This window comes from Macaca mulatta, chromosome 13 (genome assembly GCF_049350105.2).
Source record: "Macaca mulatta isolate MMU2019108-1 chromosome 13, T2T-MMU8v2.0, whole genome shotgun sequence".
Lineage (NCBI taxonomy): Eukaryota > Metazoa > Chordata > Mammalia > Primates > Cercopithecidae > Macaca > Macaca mulatta.
In genome coordinates this window covers 78,673,724-78,688,950 of record NC_133418.1, presented here as the reverse complement: position 1 = coordinate 78,688,950, position 15,227 = coordinate 78,673,724, and the positions used below count along the sequence as shown (strand labels likewise).

Below are 15,227 nucleotides of genomic sequence, written 5' to 3'. Positions count from 1 at the left end.
CACATTCAGTATACACCCAAACAGCTCTGGATGGTCCCCCTCAAATCTGCTCACTCTCAAATTCCGTGGCTCAGTAAATGGCACCCTGTCTTCCTGTCTAAGCAGACCAGAAATGGGGTGCTATCCCTCTCTCCCCATCACAGCTAGCCAGACATCAAGTCCATTCCCCCTGCTAACCTTTTCCATCTGAGTTACCTTTCTCCATCCTCCTCCCTACTACCCCCATCGGAGCCACCACCACCTCTCCCTTGGTGAACTGCAGGACCTCCTAACTGGCAGGCGGGTGGCCCCTCTTGCCTCCTTCTTATCTCTGTAGAGTGATCTCTTAAGAATGCAAATCTAGCCATTTCATGCCTCATCCCCTACTTAAAACTCATCACATTGTGATTAAAGATCTTTATCTTCCACACAGCCTCCAGGGTCCTGCATCAGGCCCCGCCTCCCCCTCAGCCACTCCCCCTCATCTGCTGGGCTCTGCTGGACTATATCCAGGGCCTATAGAATGCAAGTGTCTTTAGTGTTCCTTCTCCCTGACCACTCTCCCCCTGTGCCCTTTTTGCCTAGGTACATTCCTCCTTCAGGTCTCAGCCTAGGTGTTGCTTCTCAGGGAATGATTTGCCAAGTTCCTTGCCCATCACACTGTCAGAGCCTGCTGTGCTTCTCTCGGGGCGTTCATTACAGTCTTCGCTAATTGATTCTCTAGCAATGACATGTTTCTTCTCAGCCTCCCTTACTCTTCCACATGCCCCGTGAGGGCAGGAACCATGTCTCATCACCACAGCACTTGATGCAGAATGGAGACTCGTGTGTCCAAAGGACGGAGAGGAGGGATTTTCATCGATGAGTACAGGGCACCTGCTAGGCCAGGCATTCAGCGAGACTCTCAGTATCCAAAAGGGGCTCCCAGCCTCTTCCATTCTGACTTTCCTACAGGAAAGCACTTTAGGAAGGGCACGTCACCCAGTGGGAAGGAGCATTGCTTAGGGGGACTCAGTTGTCCAACTTTTCAAATTCTGTTTTGTTCAGTTTATATATTTAGGCCTTAAATATTTCATTATTTGCTTGCTTGTTTGATCGCATGCTATTTAAAAAAACACACACACAAAGCATAAAATGGGAAACAGTGAAAGGTGTCTGTCTCATCCTTGCTTCCATCTGCCCATTTCCCACACACTCTCTACTTATGTTTTGAGGCTTTTACATATCCTTCTGGAATTTCTTTAGATATATACAAGCAAATACAAATATAACTTATTTCTTTTTTCTGTATTATACAATTGTAGGAATGCTGTACACATATCTCATTTTCCTGTCAGTGGTGTATCTTGCTTTTTCCACTCAATGAGATCTTGCAACAGGCATATCTTCGCTGGTTCTGCCTCTACTTATACTTTGGAGCTGCAACTCCAAATCACTGCAGAGAACTCTCTTGGGTAATTAACTTGGGGTGGACATGGGAGCTTTTGCCTCCTGATTCCTGGAGCCCCATCTCTTCCCAGGTCAGCTGAGTAGCTAAGGGAAAACCTCAGCTGCACCCGAGGCCACCAGAACACTATGCCCAGCAGAGCTGGCCACTATCCCAGGCCCCAACACCAGCCCATCACATCTCCCTGTGAGTCCCCTGCCAGCATACCAGCTGAGCCCTTTTATTTTGGAGACCTTAGAGCAGTGGCCTTTAACTAGGGGCAATTTTGTCCTATTCCCTTAGACATTCAGTAATGTCTGGAGATATTTTTGGTGCTGCTGGCATGCAGTAGGTAGAGGCCATGGAGGCTGCTAAACTGCCTGCAATGCACAGGACAGCTCTCCCCACCCACCCTGCAAAGAAGTATCCAGTCAAAAATGTTAACAGCACGAAGGCTGAAAAACCTTGACCTACAGAGATCCAGAAGTTAGAAGTCATGCCTAACCGGTTAACCAGTTCGTGAGGGTGAGACGTTCATGAGAAGAGCATTTTCCCCCTGAGAAGAGCGTCTGGCTCAGGGGCAGCTTCCTGAGATGCCCAAACCTCTATGTTTATCCCTGACCCTGATATTTCCCCTCCCAGAAAAGGGAGGACGGGAGGAGCTGAGGAAGTGAGGAGTCTACTGCACCCTTGGCCTCAAAACACTTCATGCAGTCACTTGACTACAGGGCCAGACCAGGATTTCCATGACTCTAGCCACTGGGCTGTGTCTCCGAGGGCCTATGTGAAGGTGATGCAGAACTTTAGAGAAGGCCATTTGTATCACAGAAGTATGCAGTGCACAACCTGCGCAACAGTAAGTGGCTGTGCCACAGTCTCCCTCCCTCAGCACTGTGCCCTGAGACCCAACCTTTAGCCCCTCACTCCATCATCACGATTTACTGAGTGTACAATGGGAACCAGGCACTGAGCCAGGTTTGGGGCAGATAAGACAGATTCCTAAATCATAGAGCTCACCAAGGGGAAGAGATGTTTAGACAAATTATAATTTAAATAAACCAGAAGCATGGGGTCTACGGTATCAACAGAGGAGGGAATCTGGGGAGGCTTCACAGACGAGGTAGCATTTTGAGTAATTCCTAGAGAATGCCTAGGGACTGGAAAGGGACTTTCAACCAGAGGGAAGAAAGAATGCAAAAGGACAGCAAGGTAGATAGACAGGGTTCAGGCTGAGGAGCTCCTGTGTGCCAAACTAAGGAGTATGGACGTCATGGTGGGAGCCATCCAAGGAGTTAAAGTAGGGGTTACCTTGCTGACTTGTAGATGAGAAAGATGAGGCACACTGGTACCATTCCTGACTCACGCCTACTCTCCATCCCTTTCACTCTTTATCTGGGGCTGTCCCCTCCAGTCGCATTGAACTCGAGGCCAGGTGCTTTGGTTCCAAGGGCACCAGGCAAGAAATAGTTAGAGGCTCTCTCCCTTGCTGATTAAGCCTGAAATTATACCAAAGATGTATTCCTTTGGATTATAGTTTATTCTCTCAAGTTCTTCTGTTTAGATATTCAGCCTTCACACTATGAAATGTGACATTTTGTCTCTAACACACATACACACACAACACACACGTGCTGTTATTTCGGGTAGCTATCAGAAATATTTCCACCCACTGGCACTTTTTTCCCCCAAGATTTTATTGGTATATGTGTGTTCGATTAAATTAATGTTTACCCTCAGGACTGACTCATTTAATAGGAATAACAAGTTCACCTAGGGTGTGAGGCACACAAGACACCACCCAGAAAATATAAAACACATCTATGTGATTTTTACCTAGAAGCATCGAAAAGGAATAAGCCTTTTTCTTGTTTTTTATCTTTTGACCTTCATGAGCATTTTGTGTAGAGATTGCAAATTCAAACATAAAAACAGTGGAGAGGGGCTGGGTCCAGGAATAGGAAAGGAGCAGGAGGAGGTATTAATACATTTGATCATTTACCTGGTCCTTATTCCTTACCTCAAAAAGGACTGTTGACCTCTCCGTGTAAATGAGTTTATCAGACCGCAGTCTCCCTGATGAGAAGACCTGAGAATCTGAGGGCGATGAGAGAGTAAGAGCCAGAGTTCCTAATCCCAGCTTGGCCCCTTGCTAGCTGGGTGACTTCGGCCAAATTAGCTGACCTCTGTGTGCTTCTAGTGCCTCATTTATAATATAGAGACAATGATAGTACCTCATAGGGTGAAATGAGTTGATACATGTACTAGGTCTAGAATGGTGACTGGGACATAGTCAACTCTATGTAAGAGTTTAAAAACAAAACCCAACAGATGTGGCCCCTGAAATTGCAAAGAACAGACTCGGGAGGCGATGCTGAAGATGCTGCCTTGGCTGACGTCCATCTGTCCCTCATAGCCTGTGCTGGCCAGGCCTCTGTCACTAATTCCGACTCTGTCCTCATCCCCACAGTTCATGACGAAGAATCCCCACAAGCGCCTGGGCTGCGTGGCATCGCAGAACGGCGAGGACGCCATCAAGCAGCACCCATTCTTCAAAGAGATTGACTGGGTGCTCCTGGAGCAGAAGAAGATCAAGCCACCCTTCAAACCGCGCATTGTAAGTTGGTCCCCATGCATGCTCGGCACCATGGGTCGGGCCCAGGTACTTGCGGGGCAGGCTTCGTGCACCCAGGAAGAGCGGTCAGGGGATGTCTATTACAGCAACAATGACAAAGGCCGGAGGTGGCTGAGGCTCTCCCTAAGACAGTGTCTTTAGGCCCCACGTGTTTGCTGTTGAAAACATGTAACCTACTACAGCAGCACCCAAGATGATGATTTACATGGGCCACAGGACACCTTTTGTGTTAATAGAGATTCAATTTATTTATTTAGATTGAAAATGACTAATGACACTAGTTTTCTATGTATGGCAGAGACATAAGGTTTCTTTATGAAGAACTGGGTTTGTTTTCTAAATGGGTCAGTTTAAAGGCAAATATTAATTAAATATTAGCCGTGGTCATTCTGTGGAACTAGCACAGAGCGCGAAGCTGGGATTCACTGACTGGCAGCGGGAAGGATGGTCCTGCGGGGAGCTTCTGGGAGGCCCACTGCGTAAAAGCGCATTTCTGTGAGATACCCTCTCCCTTCTCGGCCGCACTTTCCCTTCTACCTTCCAGATTCTCAGGCCTGCTGTGATGCCAGTTGGAGGGGGCATGTAACACAGGGCAGTTGAAGCTCAGAGCTTTCAGTCTGGGCTTGATTCACAGAATAAAGACCGTGTCCTGGCAGTGGCCTTCTGCTGGAATGGGACGAGGGTCATGTTGCAGTCCTTAAAGTTATATAGTGTATGTGTCTTAATTCTGTTGTGTTGTAGCCCATTGAAGCAATCAGTCATTCAGACTGAAAATTGAGGTAGCCAGCTGGCAGGCTTGCTGGGAGGTGAAGGGGATGTGCAGTGTAAGAGTTTACTAGGCAGGGGCCCCAGTGCTGTGGGGCTGTGGAACTGGGGTCCCAGGCAGGGAAGACTTGCCATCAGGCAGTCAGCCCTCGGTCACCCGGCATACTGTCAGATGAGCCCCTGCTCCCCTTCTCCAAGTGCAGAAAAGACCTTCCTGTGCCTTGTGAACCATCAGAGAGGAATTCCATTCTATTCAAGGAGATTTTCTGGGGAGCCGTTACTGACAATGTTGTGATTCTTAGAAATGTTCCACGGTGGGAGTGGGGGTGGGGGATAGTGTCAGTGGACGGGTGGGGTCCAGGCCTCAGCCAGACTCGAGCACATGGGGTTGAACGTCCCCGGATGCTTGGTCCCGTCACCACTCCTCATTTGCTTCCTCCTTTGGTTTTCATGTTTTTGCTGGATAGCACAAGCTTGGAACAGCCCAGATTTAGGATCACCTTCTTTCTTTGTAAATATCACTTCCTCTTCAGCCCCTCTCCACCACAGCTCCAGGCCCACTATTCCAAGCCAGGAGGGCTTAGAGTCTAAGCTCCCTGGGCCAACTGTCCCCTGCTGCCACAGGGCTCCCTGCACATGCCACAGCCTGCCCGATGGCTGGGGGCTGAGGACCTCTGCAAGTCACCTTTAAGGACAGGATTAACTGTGCCCCTGGCAAAATAGGGGAAGTAGGACCCCAGAGGCCTAAAAAAGGAGGAGGAGAAACTAAAGGCTCAGATGGTAGGGTGAATTTTAATTTCTCTTTAATCTAAGTTAATCAACCCAAAGAAGAATGAGAAGTAGAGCTAAGAATCCAGGCCCAACTAACAGAAACGCAGGATGAGACTGAAGCTGAGGGGATTATCAGTGCAGGGCTACAAGATGACTTAAACTTGAGTCTCCAGATCTCAGCAAAACCACATTAAACCAGGCTTACGGAGCACCAGGCTCCAGCTGTACTGGCAGAGATGCAGGAGCAGCCCCCTCCTGCCTGGGGAAGAGTGGGGAGGACCAGTGGAGCCCCAGGGGGCACCGTCAGCAAGGGGTGTGAGGAGAGAGAGGGTCTGGGGTGTGGCAGAGGACGCCGGGGGGTTTTTGTTGAGAGGCCACAGGGTGGGAAGGAAGTAGGGAAGAACCTTAATCATAAAAGACACAAAGGAAGTTTTAGAGTGTGGATTCATGAAGAATCATCTCTCCCTGAGGTACAGCAGATTCCAGAACACTGCCAAAGCCCTTTCCAAAGCCCTGGCAGTCACAGGAATTCCTCACCGGGGCTCACAACTTTCAGTTTGAAACTTTGAGCCAATGAAAGTGCAGGCCTTCTGAGAGGCATCCCTCTTTGAGCAGCACGTGGCAGGAAGGGTGTGAAGAACAGGGGTGAGGTGAACAGGTGCGGGGCTGAGGGATGGGGAAAAACCTAGACAGAGAGGAGAGAGGAAGAGAGGGAAGGACAAACCGGGAGGGAGGGAGGCACATGACTTACTCCACTAACATGCAGGCGTTGCCTTGCCTCAGACAGGCAGGGAGCCCCTTAAAGCTCTCCCTGGCCAGAAGTGAAGGTGCTCCTGTGGGGAGGGGTATGAGGGGGCTGGGAGCCAGCAGGAGGAAATACATCCCTGAGTCAGGGGTCAGGCAGGAGTCCACCTCTGCCTGGACGTCTAGAGCACAAGGGACCTGTGCTTTCTGTCCTTGGGCCTCTTGAGAGTTCCCTGCTGGGAGTAAAGAGCAAGAAAGACCCTGTTTGTTTTCTTTTGCCTGAAGGGTCAAGGAAGCCTTCAGGGTCCTTATCACCCCATGAGAGGCTGGCAAAGAGAAAGGATGGGGCTGTCCAGGAGCTCCCGCCAATTTCAAAACTGCCTCAGTCTTCCTAAAGACTGACTTCGTCATTGCCTTGAAGGGATCTCCTGTGCATGTTCCCACTCCCCCTGCCTCCCCAGACCTTCAGAGTTCACCTCAATGCTCAATGCTGTGGAGAGGGGCGGGGTCAGGGGAGAGGGCATTGATTAGGTAAGTTTGAATTCAGTTGGGAGGAGAGAATTAGAACATCTGGAAAAAGGAAGGCTGAAACGGAAAGCTGACGTTGTTTAAGAGGTGTTTCTGGCCACACTTGGAGCTGAGTAATGTTGATCCTTAGAGAGTTTTCAGTGCAGGTCTTTAAAGACTTCTTCAAGTTGTTTAAATGTCTGACATTTACAACCTTGGCGCTAGAGATTTCTCTCAGGAGAAATACCAAAATTGGGGGAAAAAAATAAAAAAGAGCAGTCTACATCTAGTTAGCAGGTTGGAAAAGTGACCCAAATCTGTCCCTAAGTCGAAAGCTCTTTTCTGAAAAATGTCAATGGCACCAGCCCGAGTCATCTGTGGGCTTGTGTAGAAAGAGCAGAAATACATTTTAAATAGGATGAAAGCCCAAGGAGTAAAGCCCATGGCAGTGATGCACATACTGCATTTCTCATCTCAGAAAGCCTCAAAAGACTAGCGGGAAAACTCACTTAAGGTTTCATGTGCCATCGCACCCCTGTAACCAACTCGGGGCTGAGCCCGGGGATGTGGGTGCCTGCCTAGCTCAGGTACCAGCAGTGAGGACAACTCTGTGCCACATGAGCAGAGTCAGCCTTACCATAGGCAAAACAGATGGCCACCCACAGAGGCCACTGGAGAGCCACGGGGAAGCTGAGGTGCACCCCACAGAGGCCACTGGAGAGCCACGGGGAAGCTGAGGTGCACCCCACAGAGGCCACTGGAGAGCCACGGGGAAGCTGAGGTGCACCCCACAGAGGCCACTGAGAGACACGAGGAAGCTGAGGTGCACCCCACAGAGGCCACTGAGAGACACGGGGAAGCTAAGCTTCATCCCCACAGAGGCCACTGAGAGCCACGAGGAAGCTGAGGTGCACCCCACAGAGGCCACTGAGAGCCACGAGGAAGCTGAGGTGCACCCCACAGAGGCCACTGAGAGACATGGGGAAGCTGAGGTGCACCCCACAGAGGCCACTGAGAGCCACGAGGAAGCTGAGGTGCACCCCACAGAGGCCACTGAGAGCCACGAGGAAGCTGAGGTGTACCCCACAGAGGCCACTGAGAGCCACGAGGAAGCTGAGGTGCACCCCACAGAGGCCACTGAGAGACACGAGGAAGCTGAGGTGCACCCCACAGAGGCCACTGAGAGACACGAGGAAGCTGAGGTGCACCCCACAGAGGCCACTGAGAGCCACGAGGAAGCTGAGGTGTACCCCACAGAGGCCACTGAGAGACATGGGGAAGCTGAGGTGCACCCCACAGAGGCCACTGAGAGACATGGGGAAGCTGAGGTGCACCCCACAGAGGCCACTGAGAGCCACGAGGAAGCTGAGGTGCACCCCACAGAGGCCACTGAGAGCCACGAGGAAGCTGAGGTGCACCCCACAGAGGCCACTGAGAGACACAGGAAAGCTGAGGTGCACCCCACAGAGGCCACTGAGAGACACAGGAAAGCTGAGGTGTACCCCACAGAGGCCACTGAGAGACACGGGGAAGCTGAGGTGCACCCCACAGAGGCCACTGAGAGACACGGGGAAGCTAAGCTTCATCCCCACAGAGGCCACTGAGAGCCACGAGGAAGCTGAGGTGCACCCCACAGAGGCCACTGAGAGACATGGGGAAGCTGAGGTGCACCCCACAGAGGCCACTGAGAGACACAGGAAAGCTGAGGTGCACCCCACAGAGGCCACTGAGAGACACAGGAAAGCTGAGGTGTACCCCACAGAGGCCACTGAGAGACACGGGGAAGCTGAGGTGCACCCCACAGAGGCCACTGAGAGACACGGGGAAGCTAAGCTTCATCCCCACAGAGGCCACTGAGAGCCACGAGGAAGCTGAGGTGCACCCCACAGAGGCCACTGAGAGACACGGGGAAGCTGAGGTGCACCCCACAGAGGCCACTGAGAGACACGAGGAAGCTGAGGTGTATCCCACAGAGGCCACTGAAAGACACAAGGAAGCTGAGGTGCACCCCACAGAGGTTGTCCTTCTATTCAGGGGGCAGATTGCCATCACAAGACAGGATTTCCTTGGACTTAAGGCATCAAATAACTTGAGGACATGTGAGATGCCTTCCTAGAAGAACTGGGAAAGAAAGGGCTTTGACAGGGAAGAGGGAAAACTGGTTTAGATCCCAACATTGGGGAAAAGCCTCCAAGTCACCGGATCACAAGCAGCCAGGGACACTGTGCAGTTGTTGGTCCTGGCTCTTTGACAGACTCCAAGTCAAAGGCAAGACACTGTGAGAAGGGAAAGGATCAAGTCCGTGAGCAAACACCGTCAGCCTTGCAATTTGGCGGTGGCCTCAAGGAGACATTGGGCATGTGTTTAAGCAAGCAAGGAAAGCAGCTGCACCAGTGCCCTAATCTGGCAAAACTGAATACCTCCAGGGTGATTCATTCAAGTGCCTGAAGCCCCTGAGGGAGCTCCAGGTTTCCTCTGTCTTGGGTTACCTCCACTTGCTTCCAAGCCATGCCCTTTTGGCATCATACCAGAATGCCACCAGTCTCCAGAAACCTGAATTAACCCACTCCTCAGCTGGCCATACTGAATCTGGGTGACCTGGGGGGTGCCCTGCCTGTCTGATACAGGGAGGATCTGGTTTTGTCAGGTGGTTGGTGCTGGAGGTGAGGCTGGGAGAGGTCATGTCACTTACAAAGAGCCAGGATGCAGTGGCATATTTTTCCAGAGCTCCTGACCCTCTCCACTCTCACTACAAGGACAGAGCCCCTTCGTGGAAGAACCTGCCAGGCACAACAAGGCTGTACTCTGCCCAGGCTGGCTCGCTAGAGGCTGGGGGCCCCTGGGTCACCACCACAGAGGCCGAGGATGCAACAGCACAACAGCTTTCAGGCCTGACTTCCATTCCTGCACAGGAAGCCTCGCCCCTCTGAAGCTATCACCAAGGAGATTGTCCAGATTCATAGCTGGAATTTGGCCTCTGGTCAGGTTCCATCACATACCTCAATTGGCTTCTGTTCCCCCCAGGCTTTTGCCTTCTTGAGATGTCTGCTAAGCTGAGATTTCTGCTCCCCTGGCTCCTAAGCCTCCCTTGTCTAACCCTTGCCCTGACTCACCAGCTGTCACTAGTCCAACTGGGTTTCCTGACTACAGGCCAACATCCCTTTGTACTAACCCCCACCCAGTGCGGTTTTCAGTGGCCTCTGCTTCAGCGTGGAGACTTTCCTGTCTTTCGTTCTCTCAGCTCTCTTACGTATTCTCCCTCCTCCACTTTCCCTTTTCTATTCCTGTTGTTCACCCTCTGTCCACCCACGTAATGAACTGAGTTTGTGCAAGCGATGTGCCATCAACACCAAACCAAAGACTTTGCACCATCACGTACTCAAATCAATTTTCCGGGGTGGCTTGCTTCAGAGCAAGGACACACAGTGGGGGCCTGTTTGGTGGCAAATACCCCAGCACTGAAGAGTCGGGGAGACAGGAAAGCCAGCAAGGCTGGAGTCAAAGCCTTTGATGCTGGAGAAAATCTCCAGCCCTAGAATTCACTGGTCTATCCCATTGGGGATTTCATCCCAAGATAATGGCATGGTCTAATTGCCAATGAAAGTAGCACATTTCGCTTTTGTGTTACCGGTGGGCTTGCCTTCTTTGGGGACTGTAGGGGCAGAGCGATGTGTTTGGTGTGGTTGAAGGGCACCATCTGACCTTGCAGATCTTGGGGACGTTCTGCTCACTCCTGGCTTCCCTGCTGTGTACGCATTCCTTCCCCTCAAAAGCGTTCAGCTCTGAGACTCTGGCTCCCAGGGCTTCAGCACTGGAATGGGGGGAAGCCAGCTTAGGAGGGAGAGATTTGCCTCCCCAGAAACCTAGTTGTCCTCAGTGAAAGCCAGAGGCAATGAGGGAAATGCTGGCCAAGTAAACTTCTCTTTGTGTACATGTTCTCTCTTTTCAAGTTTGCTTCAGTGTGAATGTCCCTCTTTAAGGTAAGGCCTCCAGAGTGGGGAGTCTCTCCAGGTAGGTGAGCCCTCAGGCCCGGTGACATAGAGGCCCCTCTCAACCTCATGATCCGTTTCCATCCAGCCATCCGCGCTGCATGGCGGGACCCCCGAGGGAGGCCTCTCCTGCATGCTCCTGCATGACTGGGCTGTGCTGAGAGAAAACCTGGGAAGTGGGCTCGAGACCCGCACACTTCACCAACTTAGCGACCTGAGGAGGAGCCCTGTTGAACAGGCAGCCCCTTCCCCTAAAGCCAGCCCACCTGCCTAGGGACCACCAGATAGCATGGGTTGTGATGATGGAGGCCAGTTATGACACCATCCTCATCCTCTGTCCTGGCAGAGCTGGGGCAGGAGCAAGGCTGGGTTCTGCAGCCCCTCCTGAGGACATCCCCGTGGACCGTGTCCACCACATCCAAGCGGCTTACCATCCTAGAGGCTACAAGATCCCTCCAAGAGCCAGGGCTCTGATCCAGGGCTGGAGGGCATGGGAAAAGTCCAGAAACCTGTTTTTGGTGGTTGGCCCAGCAGGTGGCATGGCACAGTGGACAGGATACTGGCTTTGACTTCTGAGAGACTTGGGTTGGAATAAAATTGCTGTCACAGGAAAGCCATGTGACACTCAGAATTCACCTCACCCCTGGACCTCTGGCTTCCTTGAGCCTCCTTATCTGTAAAATTGGGTTACTGTGAGAATTCTCCCCTCATGGAATTATAAACAGGAATAGCTGGGTACTGTGGTTCCTACCTATAATTCCAGCACTTCGGGAGGCCAAGGCAGGCAGATCACTTGCACTCAGGAGTTGGAGACCAGCCTGGACAACATGGCAAAACCCTGTCTCTACAAAAAATGCAGAAAGTAGCCAGGCGTGGTGGCATGCACTTGTAGTCCCAGCTACTTGGGAGGCTGGGGTGGGAGGATCGTTTGAACCCAGGAGGTTGAGGCTATAGTGAGCCATGTTCATGCCACTGCACTCCAGCCTGGGTGACAAAGTGAGATCCTGTCTCGAAAAGAGTTATAAACAGGAATAGATAATAAGTCTAAGCTACTTTGTGCACTGTAGATTCTCAATGAATTTTAATTTCACTCTCTCCATTCACCACCCCTACCCTGGCCTTTTAAAGGCCCTCTTCTTCTCATCCCCAAACTCCAAGAATCAAGAGTTAAGAATTGCAGGAGGTTGGTGTGATGTTTGGAGGCTGGGTTTTGGAATCAGATGCAACCAGGTTCTAATTTGGGCTATGGGATATTGGGAAAGTCACCACTTCTCTCTGAGCCTCGGTCTGCTGATCATAGTACGGGGGTTTTAAATATCTACCACCCAGGGTTGCTGTGAAGAGTCAACAAACCTAATTACATGAAATGAGTAGCACAGTGCCTGATCCAGGTGAACACTTGGATGGTGTTGATGCTGATGGTGAGGAGGACAACAGGAGACTGAGGCCAAGGGAGGCTGGACTGCATAACACTCCTGTCCCAAAGGGACTGAGGAGCCAGGAGTTCAGATGAGGGGATGGCACCATCCAGCAAGGCACCAGCCATTACAGGGCAGAAAGCATCTGAAGACAGGGAAGGAGCACAGTTCAGAATGCTGAGGCACCCGTGGTGGCATCATTCCAGCACAGCCACTGGTATGAGCTGAGTGCCAAGAGGAGGGAGGTACTGTGCAAGGGAGATACTGACTCACCCCAGGTGCCAGCATTCCCAGCCCTTTTTGCCTCTTGGGATGGCACCCCAAGTTCCCCCACATTTTCAGCACCCCCCACCCCCCGCCGGTCCCCTGCTTTTACTCTGTGACCATGCTTACCACCTTGACGTTCCCTGCCTTCATTCTCAGTAGTGTTTTTGCTGGGCACAGCTGTGCAGCTCTCAGCACCCCAGCCTTGAAGTGATAGCGGTCACCAGTGAGACCCTGTTCCAGCACAGCAAGCTCCCAAATATTTCTAAGCTAAACAGCCTCAGCAGAGCATCTTTGACTCCACACAAGTGATTTCACCATTTTAGAATTCCGATTGCAGGAATTTTGCCATTTGAGAATTCTGATTGCAGGAACAATGATTTTGCCTTTTGAGAATTCTGATTGCAGGAACGTTCCTGTGGCCTGGGGGTGGGAGGGCCAACGAACACATCATTTTCATCCCCTACCCCCACTCCGGGGAAGACTTTGAGGCCTGGGCTGGCCTGGGCTTGGCTGGGCACTTTCATAAGCTCCTGAGCTTTTCTTTATGTCTTAATGGCTGTTACTTTGGTATATGCCTTCCTGGGTTCATCAAACTAGTGTTTCTTGAACTTAATCTCCTCCCTGCCCCACCAGCATTTGAAGTAACACACACACAACTCACTGGGGAGCAGGGGAGGACTTCCTAGGCCATGCCTGATCAAGCCAGAGGACAGCAGGAGGAATCAGGGAACATTTCACAGAGGAGCTGGAACTTGACAGAAAGCTGGGAGGGGTCAGGAAGAAAGAACTGCCTCGGAAAAGGCATAAAAGGAGAAAGGGGAAGGCAGGATTCAGATCAATAATATTCAACAAGGATTTGTTGAACATGTCCTTTGTGCCCTCTGTGAAGCCCTGAAGCCCTAGAGGGAGAAGCTTGACAAAGGCAAGGAAAGAATCTTCTGCCATCACCCTAACATTGCCACCTTGAAAAGCCTCGATGGCAGAATACGTGGTAATGCAAAACACTTAAGGGATAATAGGCAGTAGGGTAAAATCTGGCATCTGACCCCTAACAGGATGCTCATTTGGGAGAGGGATTTGGGGCTTTGCCTTTCAGGGTTAGAGGACAGGGAGAAGAGGGCCTCCCCAAACAGGCTGGGAGCCAGGGTTTCTGTGGGTCCTGAGAGCCTGTGTCAGCCCACTTCTGGTCTTGGGTCTTGCAGAAGATCCTGTCCGAGTGGGGCTGCATTGCTGGATAAGTAATGCCCTCCTGCCCATCTCTGTGGAGAGGACTAAAGGATGGTCTAGCTGCCAGGAGGGACAGGGGTCAGAGCCTGGTTTGTGTGTATTGAAGTGAAGGCAGACAGAGCCTCAACCCTCCCTCACAGAGGGGCTCAGCCCTCCAGCCAGCGTCTGTTCCCGGAAGACTACAGGCACCAAGGGGCACTTTGCAAGCTGACGGGGTTGGCGGGGGCGGGGGTGGTTCTGCCCGCGTCAAGTGGAGGACCTTTGATCTCTGGAGGCATATATGTCATGGAAAAGAGACACTCTGGGGAATCCAGTTTTGCACTTGGAGGATCAGTGCCCTCTTTACTTCCCATTGTTTGTGCTGGGGAGGGGGATGATAACAGAATTCGGTTTGACCGAAACTTAACATCCCATTGTTATTCTGGAATTCTGGGATTTGACTAATACACAGTAGGTTTGTGAAGGTTCATTAAGTTTCCACATCAACCTCAGTCTCCTCAATGTGAGAAGGCCTGGCCACATAGTGGCAGCCCCCTGCCCTCCATGTTCCTCTGGCTACTCCTTTCTGGACCTACTCCACCTCAACAGCAGCTTTCTCGGAGCACAGAGCTTGGATGTCAATGGAGTATTTCAGGTGTGAGAGCCTAGCTAGGTGTGGAAGAAGGTGGTGAATGGCTAGGCCAGGGAAATATGAAATATATTTGCCTTAAGTAAGGACATGGAAAGATAAGCCCTCCAGAGTAGGGCTTATCAACTGAGATGACTTAGAAAATAAACCAGATCCTGACCTAGGACTTTAGCCGCACTCCTTCCCCCCCAGCGCAGCAGCTGACATCTCAGCTAGTGTTGGCAGTAACAGGATTTGCAATCTTTCTGGGAGGTATGGCAGACTCGGACTATAGGGACCTGGGGTGTGGGTGTTCAACCAAATAATTGAGAAGACAGTCACCCAAAATGTGGCACTTCAGAATGCAGCACCCACCTTGTATCACTGACAGTGAGCTAAGGGGAAGTGCTGGACAGAACGGGGTGCTGGTCTCCACTGTTACTATCTGCGAGACCTTGAGAAATTCACTGACTCTCTCTGCTCATTTCCTATAAAATGAGGGACTTAAGTAATCCCTAAGATTTCTTCCAGCCCTAGCTACATGAGAGCAAGGATTTGCAGGGTTTTTAAATCAATTGTATTGCAATAAAATTTACATAGAATAAATGCACCCATTTCATGTCCACATTCTGATGCATTTGAAAAATGTATATATCCGTGTGGCCACCAGCACAATAAGTATATAGAACACCTCCATCCTCCCAAGAAGTTTCCTGCCCATAGCCCCAGGCAACCCTGGTCTGCTTTCTGTCACTGGAGATTAGATTCGTCTTTTCTAGAGTTTCTTATAAATGGAGCCACATAGCATGTACTTTTTTTGTGTCTGCCTTCTTTTACTTGGCATCATGTTTTTGAGATTTGGGACTTATAATTTTAACTTTAGTATGGAAATTTC

At 51.0% G+C, this 15,227-nt stretch overlaps 1 protein-coding gene across 3 annotated transcripts in view; it reads left to right on the top strand.

Annotated features, from left to right (window-relative positions):
• The window catches only part of PRKCE (protein kinase C epsilon), a 538,158-nt gene that overhangs the window by 505,364 nt on the left and 17,567 nt on the right, over window positions 1–15,227 (top strand). For all 3 annotated transcript variants that reach the window (XM_077958601.1, XM_028831616.2, NM_001257741.1), the window contains 1 exon segment: window positions 3,873–4,019. In XM_077958601.1, coding sequence (XP_077814727.1) covers window positions 3,873–4,019 — 147 coding nt within the window.